We start from the raw sequence: 18,140 nt of genomic DNA on the forward strand, positions 1-18,140 counted from the left end.
AGATTTCAATAAAATAGATATTCACAAAGTTCTTATTCTTCACCCAGTTTTACCCATTAGTAACATTCTACTAAACACACAACAAATCTAAACAACAACAAATTTAATCAAGGAAGACTTCCTGATTCCCCATATCAAAACAGGCCTTTGTTTGGCCTTCCCTCATAGCTCTTTGACCACACTTCATGGAGAGTTAAGTGAACATCTGTCTTCGTTGCCCACTGGCTCAGTCTCCTCTATGTCTTTCCTACTCCCTAACATCAGCTTGCACACAGCTTGTTCCTCATTAACATCTGTATTACTGAACTGAGGGGTTTGGACTAAATGACTTCTAAGTCTCCGAAAGTTCTAGAATTCTGCATAACCTATGACCCACAGTTGGTCAATATACCTCTCAGTGTCACACAAGAAGGATCGAGTAAGTGAGGATATAAGTAGTCTTCCATCCAAATAATCTAACTGGACAACACAGGAGTCAACTGTTGTTATTGTCTGAACAGGAAACATCACAAAAGCAGCAGCTGCCTAAAAAAGACACGATAAGGAAAGAAGATTTATCTTTACGTATACATGTGACCTCCTTTACCTTCTAAGTGAAAATAACTTTGGACAGCAAAATAAAAAAATTTAATGGGTCAAAATTTAATTTGCCTGTTAGGATATCAAAGCTTCAGTCATTTAAAGGTTCTGTGAAATAATTTGTTACGTAACTGTAGAAGACAATTCTTAAGACTGTTTCTGGTTATCTAATCTTAGAAATTGGAATAACAAGGTGAAACAAGTTTTGGAACATGTGAGAGAATTTTGTCACACAGAAGACAGTACTTCTTCCTTCGGAAAAAAGACAAATTAGAACTATACTACCTATAATGTTCCAACTATATTTGGGATCAAAAATATGTTAGGAATCAAGTGGCAACTTTGAAGGGTCACCATGATCAAACCAGAAGAATATTCTGATATGTTAATTAAAATAAAATAATTTAGCCAATGGTAGTTAGATTTCTTCTTTTTTGCCAAGATCCTAAATAGAAATAAGCCAAGTTCCCCATTTTAACAGTCCTGGAGGAGAGGGACTGTAAGAAGTTGGTCTGCTCTGCCTTTTTTTTTTTAAGTTAGAAAGAGAGAGAGAACACAAGCGAGGAACGGGCAGAGAGAGAGAGGGAGAAAGAGAAATCCAACCAGGCTCTGTGTTATCAGCACAAGGCCTGATGTGGAGCTCTTATGAACCATGAGGTCAAGACCTGAGCTGAAACTAAGTTGGACACTTAACCAACTGAGCCACCTAGGCACCCCTGGTCTGCTCTGCCTTAATGAGAGACTGGAGCATTCTGTCAGGGTAACCTGATACTCAACCCTTCTACTGCAACAACTTTGGCAGGAAGCCTGGGACCCGTGCAGCTGAGCACAATCCAGGAGGTGCCTTTAAGATTCAGTTCACAGTAAGTTACATCCATTGTAAAAAAAAAATATACCTAGACTCATGAGTTTCTTCTAATCAGGGACCAAGAGAATAGGAGCCTGGGCAAGTAGTACCATTTCTATGTTTGTCATTTTATTCACACAACTAATAAAGCGGCATCTTATCTTATTAACAGTTTAGTAGTAATGCTTTATTTAAGTGAACCATATAGGTAAGTTACAGAGTACTGTAATAGACAATGTGCATATTATTGAAGTTAGCTCACAGAAGCCATCCTGCAACAGTATTAAGCTAAACCAGGCTACACATAAACAGTTCTCCACAAAATTAATAGTGTGGGCTCTAGATCAGTCCCCCAAGAAAGAGTAGATAAAATTGTGCCCCTCAACTGAAATTCTGTTAATATCTTCTATCTCACCACATACACAAAGAATTGGACTGGCTCTCACCTTTACTTGTTTAGAAGTGTTGAGTTTGATGGCAGAAACTTTCCCCATATGATCACCTACAAAAACTCTAAGAATAGCTGTATCCCAACAGAGAGCTGTAACTTTTCGGCCTTTGTGTTCTGAAGACACATAAATTCGTTCCGGTTTCCCACGACGCTCCTGATTTAATTCCCAAATAACTACGAGACCTTGACTGTAAGAATTGAATCACAGAAGCAAATTTTTGGCAAGGGTCAAAAAGGTACAATATTATTTGTATCACAGTATCAGTTATATTAAATATATATGCAAACTCCTGTTTGTTTAGAAAAAAGTAGGAAGTAGGAAGTCAAGGTACTGATTTCCTTTCTTTAGTCCACAAATCCAGTACAAGAGAACTTAAGATGTTCTAAATTATCTCTGTTACCTTTCGCTTTTAAGGCCACTGAAATGTTGTTGTGTCATACTGACATTTTCCATAAACCATAGGGTGACCAAATGTCTGTCCTGGTTTGCTGGGAACTGAGAGATTTCCTTAGGACTCAGGACTTTCAGTGCTAAAATTGGGACAGTCGTAGACAAACCAGGATGGTTAGCCACCCTAAAAAACACATAACTAGGGCTTGTCAATTTAAAATGTATTTAGAAAAGATCAGATAATTTTAAAGCAGTTTCTTACCTGGTAGCTACAGCAACATAATCATCATCATGTAAACAACAGGCAACCTGAGAAATTGCACCTTCCTAGAACACAAAAGGAAAAATATTAGGCTTCTCAAAAATGGTAATTTTTTACTTTTAAATCTCAAGATTTACATTCCTCTTTTACTCCAAATGATTATTCATAATGGAGAAATTGGGATCTATGAAAGATACTCCGAATGGTATGACAGAACTATGATTAATTAAGCTTACCCTGTGTGAAAGAAAAAGCCTGTGCTTCCAGCCTTCCTTCTGAATGAGATTGAGTCCTCCTCCCGAACTGCCCAAAGCGAGCCATTTCCGAGACACAGCTATGCTCGTGCACTGAAAACATGTAAACAGACAAGGGTGAGGTGATCGTAGTCACGTAACTAAATAAAAGAAACTACTAGACATAAATACTAAGATCTGTGTAGCAGGTTCCTCCCCCACCCCACTTCCTGCCCAGCTGGACACCATGTTATGGCACTCAGCTTCTCATTCGAGCAGAAGACACAGACAGAACATTGTAGTTTTAAATTTTTAACTGAATCTCAAAATGACTGAATAGGCTCAATTATACAAATGAGTAATTTTCCCTTGGCAAAATCCAGTTATCAGATCATTCATCTTTTGTGTAATTTGGCTAAATCATTCCACTGCTGACCACAAAGATGAAAGACCAAGTAAGTCCCCAGGGGATAAAGCAACTGCTTTAACCATTTACTCACTTGAATCATTTCTAGTCCACATAATTAGCACACAAATCACCCACAGCTTTTAGAATGGGTGAGACTATAGAGGACACAGATGCAGGTCACTATGCTGTTAGACCCTCAGCCTGCTAATTCCTTTCCTTATCTACCACAGAAAACAGTGGCCATGCTGTGCCCAACACCCTGTGGCAAAATTTGTTGCTTTGCTGATGAACAGACACTCCCAACCCTCTTCAACCTTGCTTTCCACCACAGAAGCTGGAAAATCTAAATATTCATTTACTCAGTTTTTCCTGAAGCTAGTGAGAGCTATCTGACTAAACTCCAGCTAATAAGACTAAGCCTGCTGGGGTTTCTTAGAAAGGTTTACCTTACCAGGTAAAAGGAAGAGTTAGAAAAAAAGAAAGCCTTTGGGAAACAATCAATATATATATTAATAGTGTGTGTGTGTGCGCGTACAAATACATATACACTATATACACATACAGTGACATAATAATAGCAGGGGACTGGAACACCTGACTTAGATCAATGGACATATCATCCAAATAGAAAATCAACAAGGAAACAGGGGCTTTGACACCCTGGAATAGATGAATTTAACAGACATCTTCAGGAAATTCCACCCTAAAACAGCAGAATGCAACATTCTTTTCAAGTGCACATGGAACATTCTCCAGAATAGATTACACATTAGGCCACAAAACAAGTCTCAACAAATTCAAAAAATTGAAGTCATACCATGCATCTTTTCTGACCACAATACTATGAAACTAGAAATCAATCACAAGAAAAAATTTGGAAAGAACACAATACAGGGAGGTTAAATAACATGCTACTAAACAATGAATGGATCAAACAAGAAATTAAAGAAGAAATTAAAAATTACTGGAAACAAATGAAAATGAAAACACAACAGTCCAAAATCTTTGGGATGCAGCAAAAGAAGTTCCAAGAAGGCAGTTTATAGCAATACAGGCCTACCTCAAGAAGCAGGAAGAATAACCTCACACCTAAAAGAGCTAGAAAAAGAAGAACAAAACCCAAACCCAGGAAAAGGAAGGAAATAATAAAGATCAGAGCAGAAATAAATGATATAGAAACTAAAAAAACAATACAGCATATCAATGAATCCAGGAGCTGGTTCTTTGAGTGTGTGTGTGTGTGTGTGTGTTTAAGAGAGAGAGAGAGAGTGCATGCGTGCAAGTGGGGGAGAGAAGAAGGGGGAGAGAGAGAGACAGAGAGAGAGAGAAGGAGACTCTTAAGCAGGCTCCATGCTCACAGAGCCCAAGGTGGGGCTTGATCCCACAACCCTGGGATCATGACCTGAGCCAAAATCAAGAGTCAGACACTCAAACCAGGGGCTCTCAGGAGCTGGTTCTTTGAAAAGATCAACAAAATTGACAAACCTGTAGCCAGACTCATTAAAAAAAAGAGAGAGAACCCAAATAAACAAAGCCACTAATGAAAGAGGAAAAATCACAACTAACACCATAGAAATACAAGCAATTATATCAAAATATTATAAAAACCTGTATGTCAACAAATTGGACAACTTGAAAGAAATGGATAAGTTCTTAGAAATGTATAACCTCCCCAAATTAAAGTAGGAGGAAATAGAAAATCTAAAGAGACCAATTACCAGCAAAATAATTAAATCAGTAATAAGAAACTCACAACAAACAAAAAGTCCAGGACCAGATGGCTTCACAGGCAAATTCTGTCAAACATTAAAAAAAAGAGTTAATACCTATTCTTCTCAAATTGTTCCAAAAAATACAAGAGGAAGAAAAATTTCCAAATTCATTCTATGAAGCCAGTATCACCCTGATACCAAAACCAGATAAAAACACCACAAAAAAACAAAAACAAAAACAAAAACCTACAGTTCAATATCTCTCATGAATATCGATGCAAATATCCTCAACAAAATATTAGCAAGCTGAATCCAAGAACACATCAAAAAAATATTATATCTTTATCAAGTGGGACTTAGTCCCAGGATACAAGAATGGTTCAATATTCACAAACAATGTGACACATCACATCAATAAGAGGATAAAACCATATAATTATTTCAACAGATGGAGAAAAAGCATTTGCCAAAGTACAACATCCATTCATGATAAAAACCCTCTGCAAAGTAGGTCTAGAGGGAACATACCTCAACACAATAAGGACCTTATATGAAAAACCCACAGCCAACATCATACTTAATGGTGAAAAACAGAGCTTTCCCCTTAAGGTCAGGAACAAGACAAGGATATCCACTCTCACCACTTTTATTCAACATAATACTGGAAGTCCTAGACACGGCTATTAGACAACATAAAAAAATAGAAGGCATCCAAATTGGTATGGAAAAAGTAAAACTCCCACTATTTGCAGATAACATGTTACTATATAGAGAAAACACTAAAGACACCACCAAAAAACCACTAAAACTGATAAATGAAAACCAGGAGAAATGATAAATGAATGAATAGTAAACTAACAGGATACAAAATCAATGTACAGAAATCTTTTGCATTCCTATACACTAACAATGAAGCAGCAGAAAGTGAAATTAAGAAAACAATCCCATTTACGACTACCCCTAAAACAATAAAATATCTAGGAATAAATTTAACCAAACAGGTGAAAATGCTGTACTCTGAAAACTATATAAAACACTGATAAAAAAAATTCAAGATGATGCAAAGAAATGGAAAGATATTCCATGCTCATGGATTGACAGAATATTGTTAAAATGTTTCTACTATTCAAAGCAATCTATAGTTTAAATGCAATCCCTATCAAAACACCAACAGCATTTTTCACAGAACTAGAACAACCCATCCTAAATTTTGCATGGAACTACACAAGGTCTTGAATAGCCAAAGCAATTTTGGAAACACTGGAGGTATCACAAGTTCAGATTTCAAGTTATATTACAAAATGGTAGTAATTAAAACAGTATAGTACTAGCATAAAAATAGACACACAGATCAAGGGAATAGAACAGAAAACCCAGAAATAAAAGTACAATTATATGGTCAATTAATCCTCAACAAAGGAGGAATAAATGGGAAACAGACACTCTTCAACAAATGGTATTGAGGACTCTAGACAGCAACAGGCAAAGAATGAAACCGGACCACTTTCTTTCACCTACAGAAAAATAAAGTCAAAATGGATTAAAGACGGGCGCCTGGGTGGCTCAGTCGGTTAAGCATCCAACTATTGATTTCAGCTCAGGTCATGATTTCATGGTTCGTGAGTTCAAGCCCTGTGTCAGGCTCTGCTCTAACAGCACAGAGCCTGCTTGGGATTCTTTCACTCTGCCCCTCCCCTGCTCATTCTCTCTCTCAAAAATAAACTTAAAAAAAAAAAAAAAAAAAAAAAAAGTCTAACTGAAATCAACCCCTCATGAGTGTTGCTCATATCACTTTGCCTATTACATCCTACTCTTCTGCTTAGAGGCTAGAAAATTACTGGGGTAGGGGAGCAAAAGTATAAGAATGAAATTATTTTGGAATTGGTCATAAGATTTGTTCTTCACTATGTCATTCCTGAGTTTATCAAAAGAACTCAGGGTTTGAGGGAAGCACATACTTTATCCCACACAGCTAATGGCTTTTGCTCTGTTCCCTAAAATGGAGGGTATATCAAACTCCTTGTTCTGTAATGAGCTTAGTATAACTGCAGTGGTCCATGATGCTTAAAATGCAACATGGTATACTCATTTATACTATTTATTTTCAACCAATACATTACTTTCTTAGGGAAAACAGCAAGATTATTGTGAAGGAAAAAAAAAATCTGACCAATCAATATCATGGTTTTCAAGAATGGGAAAGCAAATGATAGCTCAGAAAGTAAATCAAGAAAGAGTTGGGAAGGGAATGCAAGTTGGTGCAGCCACTCTGGAAAACAGTATGGAGGTTCCTCAAAAAACTAAAAATAGAACTACCCTACCACCCAGCAATTGCACTATTAGGCATTTATCCACGGGATACAGGTGTGCTGTTTCGAAGGGACACGTGCACCCCCATGTTTATAGCAGCACTATCAACAATAGCCAAAGTATGGGAAGAGCCCAAATGTCCACCAATGGATGAATGGATAAAAAAGATGTGGTATAGATATACAATGGAGTATTTATTACTCAGCAATCAAAAAGAATGAAATTTTGCCATTTGCAACTATGTGGATAGAACTGGAGGGTATGATGCTAAGTGAAATTAGTCAGTCAGAGAAAGACAAAAATCGTTATCACTTCACTCATCTGAGGACTTTAAGAGACAAAACAGATGAACATAAGGGAAGGGAAACAAAAATAATATAAAAACAGTGAGGGGAACAAAAGAGAAGAGACTCATAAATATGGAGAACAAACTGAGGGTTACGGGAGGGGTTTTGGGAGGGTGGATGGGCTAAATAGGTAAGGGGCATTAAGGAATCTACTCCTGAAATCATTGTTGCACTATATGCTAATTTGGAAGTAAATTTAAAAAAATAAAAAAACAAGTTAAAAAAAAAAAAAGAAAAAGAAAGAGTTGGGGCGCCTGAGTGGCTCAGTCAGTTAAGCATCCAACTTTGGCTCAAGAAACGTTCTCACGGTTTGTGGGCTTGAGTCCCATATCAGGCTCTGTGCCGACAGCTCAGAGCCTGGAGCCTGCTTCAGATTCTGTGTCTCCCTCTTGTTCTCTGCCCCTCCCCCACTCACACTCTGTCTCCCTCTCGCTCTCTCAAATATAAAAAAAAATCTTTTTAATACAAAAAAAAAAAGAAAAAAGAAAGACCTATGAACATGCTACTTGTATGTAAGGTATTACTAGCACAGGGAAGAATACCCATGATTCCATTAAACATAAAGAACTAGATGGCAGGGAGCATATATAACAGTGTGCACAAAATATACAAATATGAACATGAAACAGATACGCAGATCAAGAAATTCACCTTCAGACGACTGGAGTCCAGCCTCAGGGCTGAAAGTAATGGATCCAGAGACTCAAATTCTGCCAGTACATGGCTGTAGGACTCCGGTATCACTGGCACAAAAGTCATTTAGCTGGAAAGGTAAAACTACGTTGAGTAACAGGCACAGTATTCCTGAATAAAACCTGCAAAAAAATATAATTTTTAGAAGCTCCTTGCTTAGTTAGCAAGCATTTAATGGATATATGGAGACCATGGAGAAACAGGAGAAAGGAACAAGGATCCCTACTTTGGAGGTACTTAGCATCTACGAGGAAAGAAAACACACATAGATAACAACATGTGCAACCATCAGCGTGTACTGTATCATTCCCTGACTCTGAAGCTCCCAGACAATCAAGCCCAGATTCTCAAGGTCCCTCCATAATCCTGTCCCACTCTATTTATCTAACAGCGTGAGTAGGTAGAACGGAGGATGTAAGAGAAAAATTGGTCAAGTTCCTCTTTGGTAAAATAGCAACCTCAGTTGTACTTTTTGAGTTGTAAATCTTCCTCTACCTTTCAGAGTCTCTCATTAAAAGGCAACATCTGTAAAGGCTTCAAACTATAAACCCTTATGAGCAAATTCAATAGTTATCAGCCAATAATTTAACTGTGCTCAATAGAAACACACCTCTGGATCTCTTTCTCCACACTATCAAGGGCTCAGTAAGTATCTGTTAAATGAATGAATGCACCTACTAAGTGGGAAGTAAGGTACAGAGAATTAAAGCTCAAAGTAAGAGCTTTAATAAGAAAACTGATAGGAATGAATAGGAATAGGAATACAAAGCAGCAAATGCTAAATAACCAATGAAGACTTTGTACACTAACACAAGAGTTATCTGTTCAGCAACTCTCAAGTGTATATTTTTGTCAAATTGCACCAGCTTCCAGAAAAGAAACAAAATTCAAGAAAATTCTTATCCGTTAATTTAACTTTTCTCCATTTTTTGTAACATGCCAAATTAAGAATAAAAGCAAACACTACAGGGGCACCTGGGTGGCTCAGTAGGTTGAGTGCCCAACTCTTGGCTTTGGCTCAGGTCATGATCTCAGGGTTCATGAGATCGAGCCCTGTGTCAGGCTCTTCTGCACGGATGACACAGAACCTACTTGGGATTTTCTCTCCCTCTCCCCCACCCCACAACTCTCTCTCAAAATAAACGTTAAAAAAAAAAAAAAAGCAAACACTACTGAAAAATTCAGAAACAACTGCTTATACTTGTTTTTAATTTACAGTTTTTTTCAGAACATGTATTCACTTATTTATTTAACAAATATGTACATAGTGTTACCAGTAAGACCCCAAACCTCGACCTTTACTGCTCACCTGCTTGCTCCTACCAACCTCTGTCCCACATTTTTCCTTAAGCTCTTCCTTCCAGCTTACTTCTTAACTCAGGCAAAAGACCGGAGGGGCATAGCATCATGTGATGGAAACTGAAACAACCCCTCAAGCAACAATTGCCTGGTTAGGAGTTCTGGTGGCCCAAACCACCCTGACCAGTTTGAGCTCACCTCCCGACTCATGCCAGTGCAGATGGACTACGAAGTAATCCAGGGAGTGACGGACAGTTACTTTTACCTCATTTGAATATGAAAATCTCCACCTAAACAGAAGCACAAGCCTCCTTTACATGATATACTATGTACATATAAGCATATTTCCTAAAGGAGCATGCGTGGGCCTCTACACAGAGGTGACAAGTCTCCCTTATTCAAATACTCATTCTAACTCTAAAACAAACAAACAAACATTCACTCTTTGTCAGGGAGTCATGGCTTTGAAAGTTATTCCCTGTGATCTCCTTGTTTGCTGCAAATAAAGTTTCCTTTGTGCAACAACTCTACCCATTGTAGTTTCTACCTTGACTCACAGGAGGGAACTCATGTTTGTTGTTACAGTAGCACCAACTTGTGCACTGTTCTAGGTTGGAGAGATAAAACAGAGGACAAAACAAAGTCCTAACATTCATGGAGCGTACCTTCCAGTGGCAAAACACACATAAGCTTACGATGTTTTTTACTGCATACACATAATATAGTCTTATCTCCTCTTCGTTATACTATTTTTAGTGTAAGAATAATATTCCAAAAAGAAAACCAAATCTTTAGTAGTCCTATACTCAAAATATTTAAGAATTCCAGGGCAGCTGGTTGGTCAGTCAGTGAAGCATGCAACTCCTGAACCTGGAATTTTGAGTTCAAGCCCATGTCAGCTGTAGAGATGACTTAAAATCTTTAGGGATGCCTGGGTGGCTCAGTCAGTTGAGCATCCCGACCCTTGATTTCCTCTCAGGTCATAATCTCATGGTCCGTGAGTTTGAGCTACACTGCACTGACATTGCAGAGCCTGCATGGGATTCTCTTGTGTCCTCTCTCTGCCTCTTTCACTCTCTCTCTCTCCAACATAAACATAAAATAAAATAAAATCTTTGAAAAAGACTTCTTTTGAGAATTCTTGACCTAAGAAAAAAACTATCATTCTTTTCACTCATTCATTTTATTGAGTTCCTTGTGAAATATGAGACACAGTGGTAGAAATGACAAAATAATTCTGGAAATCAGTCACTTTATAAACAGGGAGAAAAAGAACATGCGCGTGCGCACACACACACCTAATAAGAAAAACATAAGCAGAATGCTATGTTGGAACTTAAAGGACAGAAGAATCACATTTCACACTGAGTTAAAGGGAACTGTAGAAAACTTCCTAAGGGAAGCAGCACTGGAGCCGAATAGGCTTTTATCAGAAGGAAAAGGGTAAGGGCAGCAATAAGCAAAAATACAGAGGATACATTTGGAGAATACAAGTTTAGTTTTTGGTTGAGACACAGGATACAAGGAACAGAGTAATGAAAAATAAAAGTGGAATAGTAATTCAACACAAAGCATGAAACACTTCTAATTTCAAACCAAAGAACCTGAAGAAATTTTAATTTGGTAGGCAACAGAAAGACATCAAAGGATTTGGTGTTAGGCAATCACGTAATTTCTGTGAAGCGCTGTGGGCACACCCTAGAAAACAAAGACTTAAGAAAAGTGGTGGGTAGTAAGGTAGTAAAGACAAGGCCTTTCAATTACTCAAGAAATCTGGTGGAAAAGGAGAAAATCTCTCTGGACTTTCTGACCAGGAGAGACTCAAACAGATTTGTAAAGAGTAGCTAAGAGTCTTTAGAATGAAAAAGACTGAAGACACAAGAAAAAGATAAAACCATGGTATAAGATCCTAAAGAAGCTGGAAAGGAATGACATCAAGTCCACATTGTCTATCTCTTCCACTTGTGATCTTAAACTCTGAAGTGGATAGGCCATCGGGCCTTGATCTCAGTGTCCTGCAAGTTATAATTTAATGAGGTAAAAAAAAACTAAACACGTTCCTAATTTTCAAAAAATATATATTTAATGGGAAATGAGAACGGAAAAGAAACAGCGTCAGCAATGTCAGTTCTCAAGAGAAGTTGCGGGGTGATGGTTAAGAATTAAGATGGTATATGGGGCGCCTGCGTGGCTCAGTCAGTTAAGCGTCCGACTTCGGCTCAGGTCATGATCTCACAGTCTGTGAGTTCGAGCCCCACGTTGGGCTCTGTGCTGACAGCTCAGAGCCTGGGGCCTGTTTCAGATTCTGTGTCTCCCTCTCTCTGACCCTCCCCTGTTCATGCTCTGTCTCTCCCTGTCTCAAAAATAAATAAAACGTTAAAAAAAAAAATTAAGATGGTATAGAGTTAAGCCAACTCTATATTTATACTTTCCTTTGTTCTTTTTCTCTCTCTCTTTAATATTGAAATGTGCTCACTTAGAGCTTTTACTGATTATTTCTAATTGTGTCTTCTGCAGTTTAAAGGAATGTTTACTTCTCCCAAAACAACCCTTCAGTATTTGAAAAGTGGTATCAGGTCTTCTAAAAATTTAGCATTCCCAATTCTTCGATAATTTCTGACACGACAATTACTAACTTCCTCTATTCTTGTCAACCTTCTACAAAGGCCATTTACTTTGCCCAAAAATATGGTGCCTAGAACTGAACATAATACACCTTAAGTGGCTAAATAACAAAGACTAGAATAGAAACAGTGACTTCCTTGATCTGGACATTAAATTTCTATGTTATAACCTAAAACAGCACCGTTTTTAAAGTAGCCATGTCACACTTTTGATTCAACTAAAACCCAAAGGAATTTTCACACAAATATAATCATCCTAGCTGGTACTTAAATACCATAGAATTGAGCTCAAATAAAAATCTACTATTAATCAAATGTGACAATGCATATAAAAAGTACCAACACATTTAAATTCTCTGTAATAAAAACAGTAGAATGTTGACAACTGTTAAAAATGGGTTATGAGTACATGGGGTTCATTTTATTATCCTGTCTACTTGTGTCTACGTTTGCAATTTTCCATAATCACAAGATTTTTTCAGTACCTACTTTTAAAAAGAAATCAGTCAGTGTACAAACCTTCGAAACCTCCCCCTCTTAATCTATGATCTCATCCTTATTTATTTTTCCAGCCCCATCTTCCACTCTACCCCTATTGTCCAACTATACCTTGCTATTTTTTGTTTCTCTTTCATTGTATAAACTTCCTGTGCCTCTGTGGTTCAATAGATACTGTTTTCTGAATCTTCATCCATCTAATAAAATCCTACCTTTCTGCAAAGCTGGGTTTAAATACTACTTCTGTCAAGCCTGCACACCTCTAGCCAAAAACAAACAAACAAACAAACAAACAAACAACTAAACAATTAGAAGGTGGCTATAAATGCTTACCAAAGTCAGTAAAACAACTTCTTGAGGGGTTGGCTTACCCAAGGTTACAGAGCTCCTGAGAGGTAGAGCTGTGACTAGAATCCACTTCTCCTGAGTCCTAATCTAACCACCTTTCCACTTCCATGCAATCCTTTATGGTAACATAAACGAGTAGTAGGATTAAGAAAAGGCTTTTTATCATCGCCCTAGTACTCATTTCACCAACGGACCACAGTGTTTGCTGCTTACACATTAAAAGCAAATCACAGCACTCTTTCTCCCCCCACTAGCAACGTGGACGGAAAAGATGGAATCAAGCAAAAAGTAAAGATACTATGCAAAGGGTATATACGAGATTCCACCATTCCATAGTGGGATCTTTCTACCCGAGAAGTAATAATCAGAGAACGCTTCACCACAGAGAAATGGCGATTCATACATGCATCATGCAGTCAACATTCTTTGTACCCATCGCCGGACACAGTCCCTGGCCACAAGAAGCTCCCTAGCGGAACTAGTAACTTTTCTGCAGCGATATCTTTAACACTGTATTCAGATCTCTTGAGGAGAGAAGCTTCGGTAACCATGTTTTCCAAGCCAGGCTCACAGACCAGCAGCCCAGAGGTCTCGGCTCCGCTCCACCACTTCCAAGGCCGGAAACCCCCAATTCTCAATAGATCAGACCCCCTCTCACGGATGGCCGCTGGGACACTCACCGAGCAACTAAAAGCCGTACACTCAACGAGCAACTAAGAACGATACCGGAGAGTCTTTCCCTCCTTCCGTACCTCCCCTCCCGCGTTTACGTCATCCAGAAGCGACGGGGACGCAGGGACACCGCTATTAACGGCACTTCCTTGTCACGTGACGGGTTACGCCCCTTGCTTGCGCGTGGTCCCTCCCCCTCCGGCCGCGGTCGCAATTACGCTCTCTGCGGCCTGCAGTCAGCGGGCTGCTGCTGGCCGAAGACACAGCGCCGTCGGAGACCGGAAGAGCGTTAGGCCAAAGGGGTGAGCCAGCCAGGATCCTGGGACCCTTCACAGCTTGAGGCCGGCGAAAGGAAATGAAACAGGCGGGAACCGGCGGGGGAGGGAGGGAACTAGCGGAAGGTGTCATGGCGGCCGCGCTCTGGGTCACGTGCCCGGCAGGCCCGCCTTGGTACTTCCGGTCACGTGCCCTCAGAGTCCTCGCAGCCAGCGATGGAGGCGAGACCCCCCAGTAACAGAGGCGGTGGCGACGGTGGTGGCTACTGGGTTTCAGCCTCTTCCCGGCAGCGTCTCTAAGAAGCGCAGCGGAACTCGACCCGACCCAGCCCAGTTACTCCCTGCCCAGGGCCGTAGCTCTCACTTGGTAAGTTTAGACCGAAGAATGGGGGCGGGTGGGAGGGTGGGTGAGGAGCTGACAGGCCTGGGGGCCGCTGGACGGCGCGGATTCTGCCCCTTTTCCCAGTGTCCCTGTTGCCGTCGCCACAGCTCCTACGCCTGCCATCTCGGTAGCCTTTTATTGTCCTGAAGCGAGGAATAGGCGACCCCTAATCTGCTGGCCTATAGGAAGTCTGCCCCTTTACTAAGAGCAGGGACTCGAAGATTTCCCCAAAGCAAGGGTTAGACTTAGCTTTTGAGAATGAAGGACGTGGAGGCCTCTGAGTGACAGAGGAGCCCTTCCCGTTAGGAAATGTGCTCTTAAGTCTTTCGGTTTCTGTAGGAGAACACCTTTCCCTGTAGTGTCCACACATCTTTTGCTTGACCTGTCAATTCTGCGGCTTCGTAAAAGCTTCTTAACACATGTGCCAATCCACACCCTCGGCTTTGGTCCTTGCCCAATTTGATTGTCTTGTAATGATGAAAAATAGACCACTAACCTATGGAAATATGTAATTATTTTATAAAGCCCCCAGTGTTCTAAGACTAAGTCGACTAAGGTAGTGTGTTCCATTGATTCTTAAACACTCATTTCGGGGTCTGTATGGTTGCGGAGAGGGAAAAGATCCAGAAACTTAATCGTTAGCCCATTAAAAGACAATGTGAAAAACATACAAAAACTAAGTGGTTTGAAATACACACTGTAGTAAGTATTAACTCCATAAAGGAGTGGAACAATTTCTCCCCACTAATTCTTACTGGGAACTCCGTTATACAAAACAGCATGCTCTGATGGAATTGAATTTGGGAGTGCCGAGCCCCACCCAGTCGGCCTACCCTGTTGGAACACAGTTTGAAAACCACTGAACTGGGCTTTGGTAAATAAGCCAAAATTGCCAATCCTAACATAGCTTTTTAAAGTCAAAAGTAGGACAAAGGAGATGGAGAAGTCACAACAGAAAGGAAAATAACCTCTAGTATCAGGCCTATGGCTTGCAGAAGGAATGGACTCTGGAGAGAACTTTGTACCTTTTAGCAGACCTAAATCCCTCATTTGGGAAGGAGGGAGAGACAATTTGGGGCTATTAAACCTGTCCTTTACCCTCACTCAGCTGACATTTAGCAGCAGATTGAAAGTTTGAGTTTCTCCTAGGTGATATTAAATATATATGGTAGTGCAACTGTAAAAAAATTATTCATGCAAATGCAGAGAGGGCTCTTTAAAAATACTAGGAAGATTGGTGCAGAGAGGAATCGGTTTAATAAACCAAATGATCAGCTTCCTGCACATATTGCCCTCGAGGCATATATCTTCTCCCTGCTGGTTAATCTTTCCACCTTTTAGCCTTACTTTTCTGTGCTGCTAGGTTTTTCCCCTACCATTGAGCTTTCCTAGCATTTTGACCAGTGTTTCTACCTTGTGGATACTGCTGGAGGAGGTCCCTTGTGCCCTTCCTCTTTTCTCTCTTAGCTTGCCTTTAGTGTGGCAGTATCTGGCATCCAGCTAATAACTAGTAAGTCCCTCCCTTCCCCACTTTGATTACAGACTGATTGCTCTTCTCTTGATTTGGATATTAGACTCTTGTCAGCATGCAGTATTTATTAGTGAATATGAGCATACATTTCGTTCTGCCTTGTGTCTGTCGCATTTTCCTCCTTCTGCCTCTCCCTGCACTGCTGTAAAAATGAAAAAGTGCTTGGTCTTAAAATTGCTACATCAGTTACTCCCCTTAATAGCTTCATTGTGTGTGTAACTTTCATTGAAATGGTAAATTTTGGTCACTTTTTACATACTTCCAAGGTCCTGTTCTCTGTAATGCTGGATTGTTAAAATTTTTTTGGATTGCCTCATAGCAAGCAGCATTCCAGATCTCCATTTTGTATCCTGGCAGATACAGCAGCTCTCTCTAATAATCCTCCTTTTAGAGGGTGATGTGGAGTTTATAGTTCACTTGTTGTCCTTATTTCTGCCCCATTTATCTGTGCATATTAGAAGAGAAATGCAATTTAAAGATTTCTGTTGAATAGTTTGAAATTTTTCCTATCCCTGTTTCCTTAAAACCCAGTTATTGGAATCCCTGAGGAATGATACTGTGATCTCTGAGTAGAGAGCTATAATGCTTCCTGGAGTTTAGCCAAGGATATATGTACGAAGGTGTCTTATGTATCTTACCAGGATGGTGTTATTTTAACACCAAATATCTTAAATAGATAATCACAGATGTTTATTGGACTCTTCCTATGGGCTAAATATGCTGCTGGGTGCTGTATTGCAGTGAATACAACACATGCATCCTCTTCCCTTTATGAAGCTTGCAGTCTGTCAGGGGAGACAGACAATTCAAAGAACTACTTTGAAAATTAATTATAGTTGTGGTAAGTGCTATCAAGAAAAGAATGGAAGGTCTTGCCTAGTAACTTTGAAACTTAGAGTAGACAAAAAAATGAGTAAAAGCCAGGTGATAGGAAAGGAGGAGGAGAATGTGCAAAGGCTCAGAGCAAAGCATGTACATTTACCTTCAGGCAAATATTTAACTGCAAATGAATTAATGTCTTTACTGGAGGATCTTGGTATTTAAAGAAGTGGCAGATGGTTTCATAATGTAAATCTTTTAAGTAAAGCTAGATCTTCATCGGGTCAATTTGTTTAAATGGAACTGATATTTTTCATGAACAAATATTCTGTGGCCCTTCTAGAATTCTACTGGGAAGAAGAATTTTTTTGCCACCCAAGGAGCCATCTTCAAGAAACATCTGAAAACCATGTAGGGCTTTGTAGGATAGCCCCACTGATTCTGTTAAACTTTCTAAAACTGGTCCTCGTACAATTAACAGAGGTGCTATGGATGAACAAGGAAATTTGCCAAGCAAGTTAGCTATGAGACCACTGACTAGTCATTCCAATGTTCAGTTACTTACCCCTGACTTATTGTCAATGTTCTCCCAAGTGGCTGTTTCTCTCCATCTAACTTCCTCTCCTTTTTACAGTTTCTCTGTCTTCACTCATCTTTTCTTTCTTACCTTCCTATCTTAGAAGTTTTTCTGTTCTTTTCCGAAGCTTATACTTTATTTGTGCTTATAAGCCCAGTTAATTGGAAACTCCTTCAGTGCTTTTCCTCCGTATATGGACATACTTAAAATTGTTTTGTAATTATCTGCTTTCTCTGTGTCGACAAAACCTCCCCTCCTATCTTTCAGATTTTAATTCACGTTTCCTAAAATGTGGTTCATATAATATGCAGTATAATTTCAAGTAATACAAATTGTTTTTTTAAGTTACTATAATGTTTATTACAATGAATATCAAAATTAATATTAAGGTATTAATTAGTTCCATACATATATGAAATTTCTTTTGTACATTAAATTTTTGAAGTGAATAAATTCATATACACTTATTACAGAAATTGAAAATAACAATTGTTTTCTTACCCACACTAATACCTGCAACACTTTCCTGTGTTACCTTATAAGCCTGTGGTTTGATAGGGAACAAACTCTTGGAAAGACTTTTTAAATAACTACTTTTTGGGGCAACTGGGTGGCTCAGTCAGTTAAGCATCTGACTCTTGATTTTGACTCAGGTCATGATCTCACCATTCAAGAGTCCAAGCCCCAGTTGGAGAGTTTAAGCCGCATGTCAGGCTCTGCGCCACCAGCACAAAGCCTGCTTGGGATTCTCTCTGTCTCTCTTTCTCTGTCTCTCTGCCCCTCCCCCACATGCACATGGGCATGCTTTCTCTCTCTCTCTCTCAAAATAAATTAATAAATATTTTTTAAAATGCTACTCTTTTCATTACAAAATATAGATA

The 18,140-nt window shown here is 39.3% G+C and overlaps 2 protein-coding genes across 7 annotated transcripts in view; one reads left to right on the forward strand and one right to left on the reverse strand.

The window, feature by feature from the left end:
* HPS5 (HPS5 biogenesis of lysosomal organelles complex 2 subunit 2) overlaps window positions 1-13,834 on the reverse strand; it is a 39,709-nt gene extending 25,875 nt beyond the window's left edge. For 2 of the 5 annotated variants that reach the window (XM_042907402.1, XM_042907399.1), the window contains exons 1-6: window positions 13,684-13,768; window positions 8,193-8,356; window positions 2,767-2,877; window positions 2,531-2,595; window positions 1,873-2,065; window positions 392-525 (exon numbers count right to left, since the gene is read on the reverse strand). In XM_042907402.1, coding sequence (XP_042763336.1) covers window positions 392-525; window positions 1,873-2,065; window positions 2,531-2,595; window positions 2,767-2,877; window positions 8,193-8,300 — 611 coding nt within the window. In that variant the 5' untranslated portion in view covers window positions 8,301-8,356; window positions 13,684-13,768. Of the gene's footprint in view, window positions 1-391; window positions 526-1,872; window positions 2,066-2,278; window positions 2,409-2,530; window positions 2,596-2,766; window positions 2,878-8,192; window positions 8,357-13,683 lie in introns of those variants that run through there. The other 3 variants (XM_042907401.1, XM_042907400.1, XM_042907403.1) reach the window with 3 other exon arrangements.
* A 41-nt stretch (window positions 13,835-13,875) lies between these two features.
* The window catches only part of GTF2H1 (general transcription factor IIH subunit 1), a 37,744-nt gene continuing 33,479 nt past the window's right edge, over window positions 13,876-18,140 (forward strand). Inside the window, exon 1 of one of the 2 annotated variants that reach the window (XM_042907405.1) lies at window positions 13,876-13,977. The gene's annotated coding sequence lies outside the window, so the exon portion shown is untranslated. Of the gene's footprint in view, window positions 13,978-14,046; window positions 14,318-18,140 lie in introns of those variants that run through there. The other variant, XM_042907404.1, reaches the window with a different exon arrangement.

This window comes from Panthera leo, chromosome D1 (assembly GCF_018350215.1).
Source record: "Panthera leo isolate Ple1 chromosome D1, P.leo_Ple1_pat1.1, whole genome shotgun sequence".
Classification (NCBI taxonomy): domain Eukaryota; kingdom Metazoa; phylum Chordata; class Mammalia; order Carnivora; family Felidae; genus Panthera; species Panthera leo.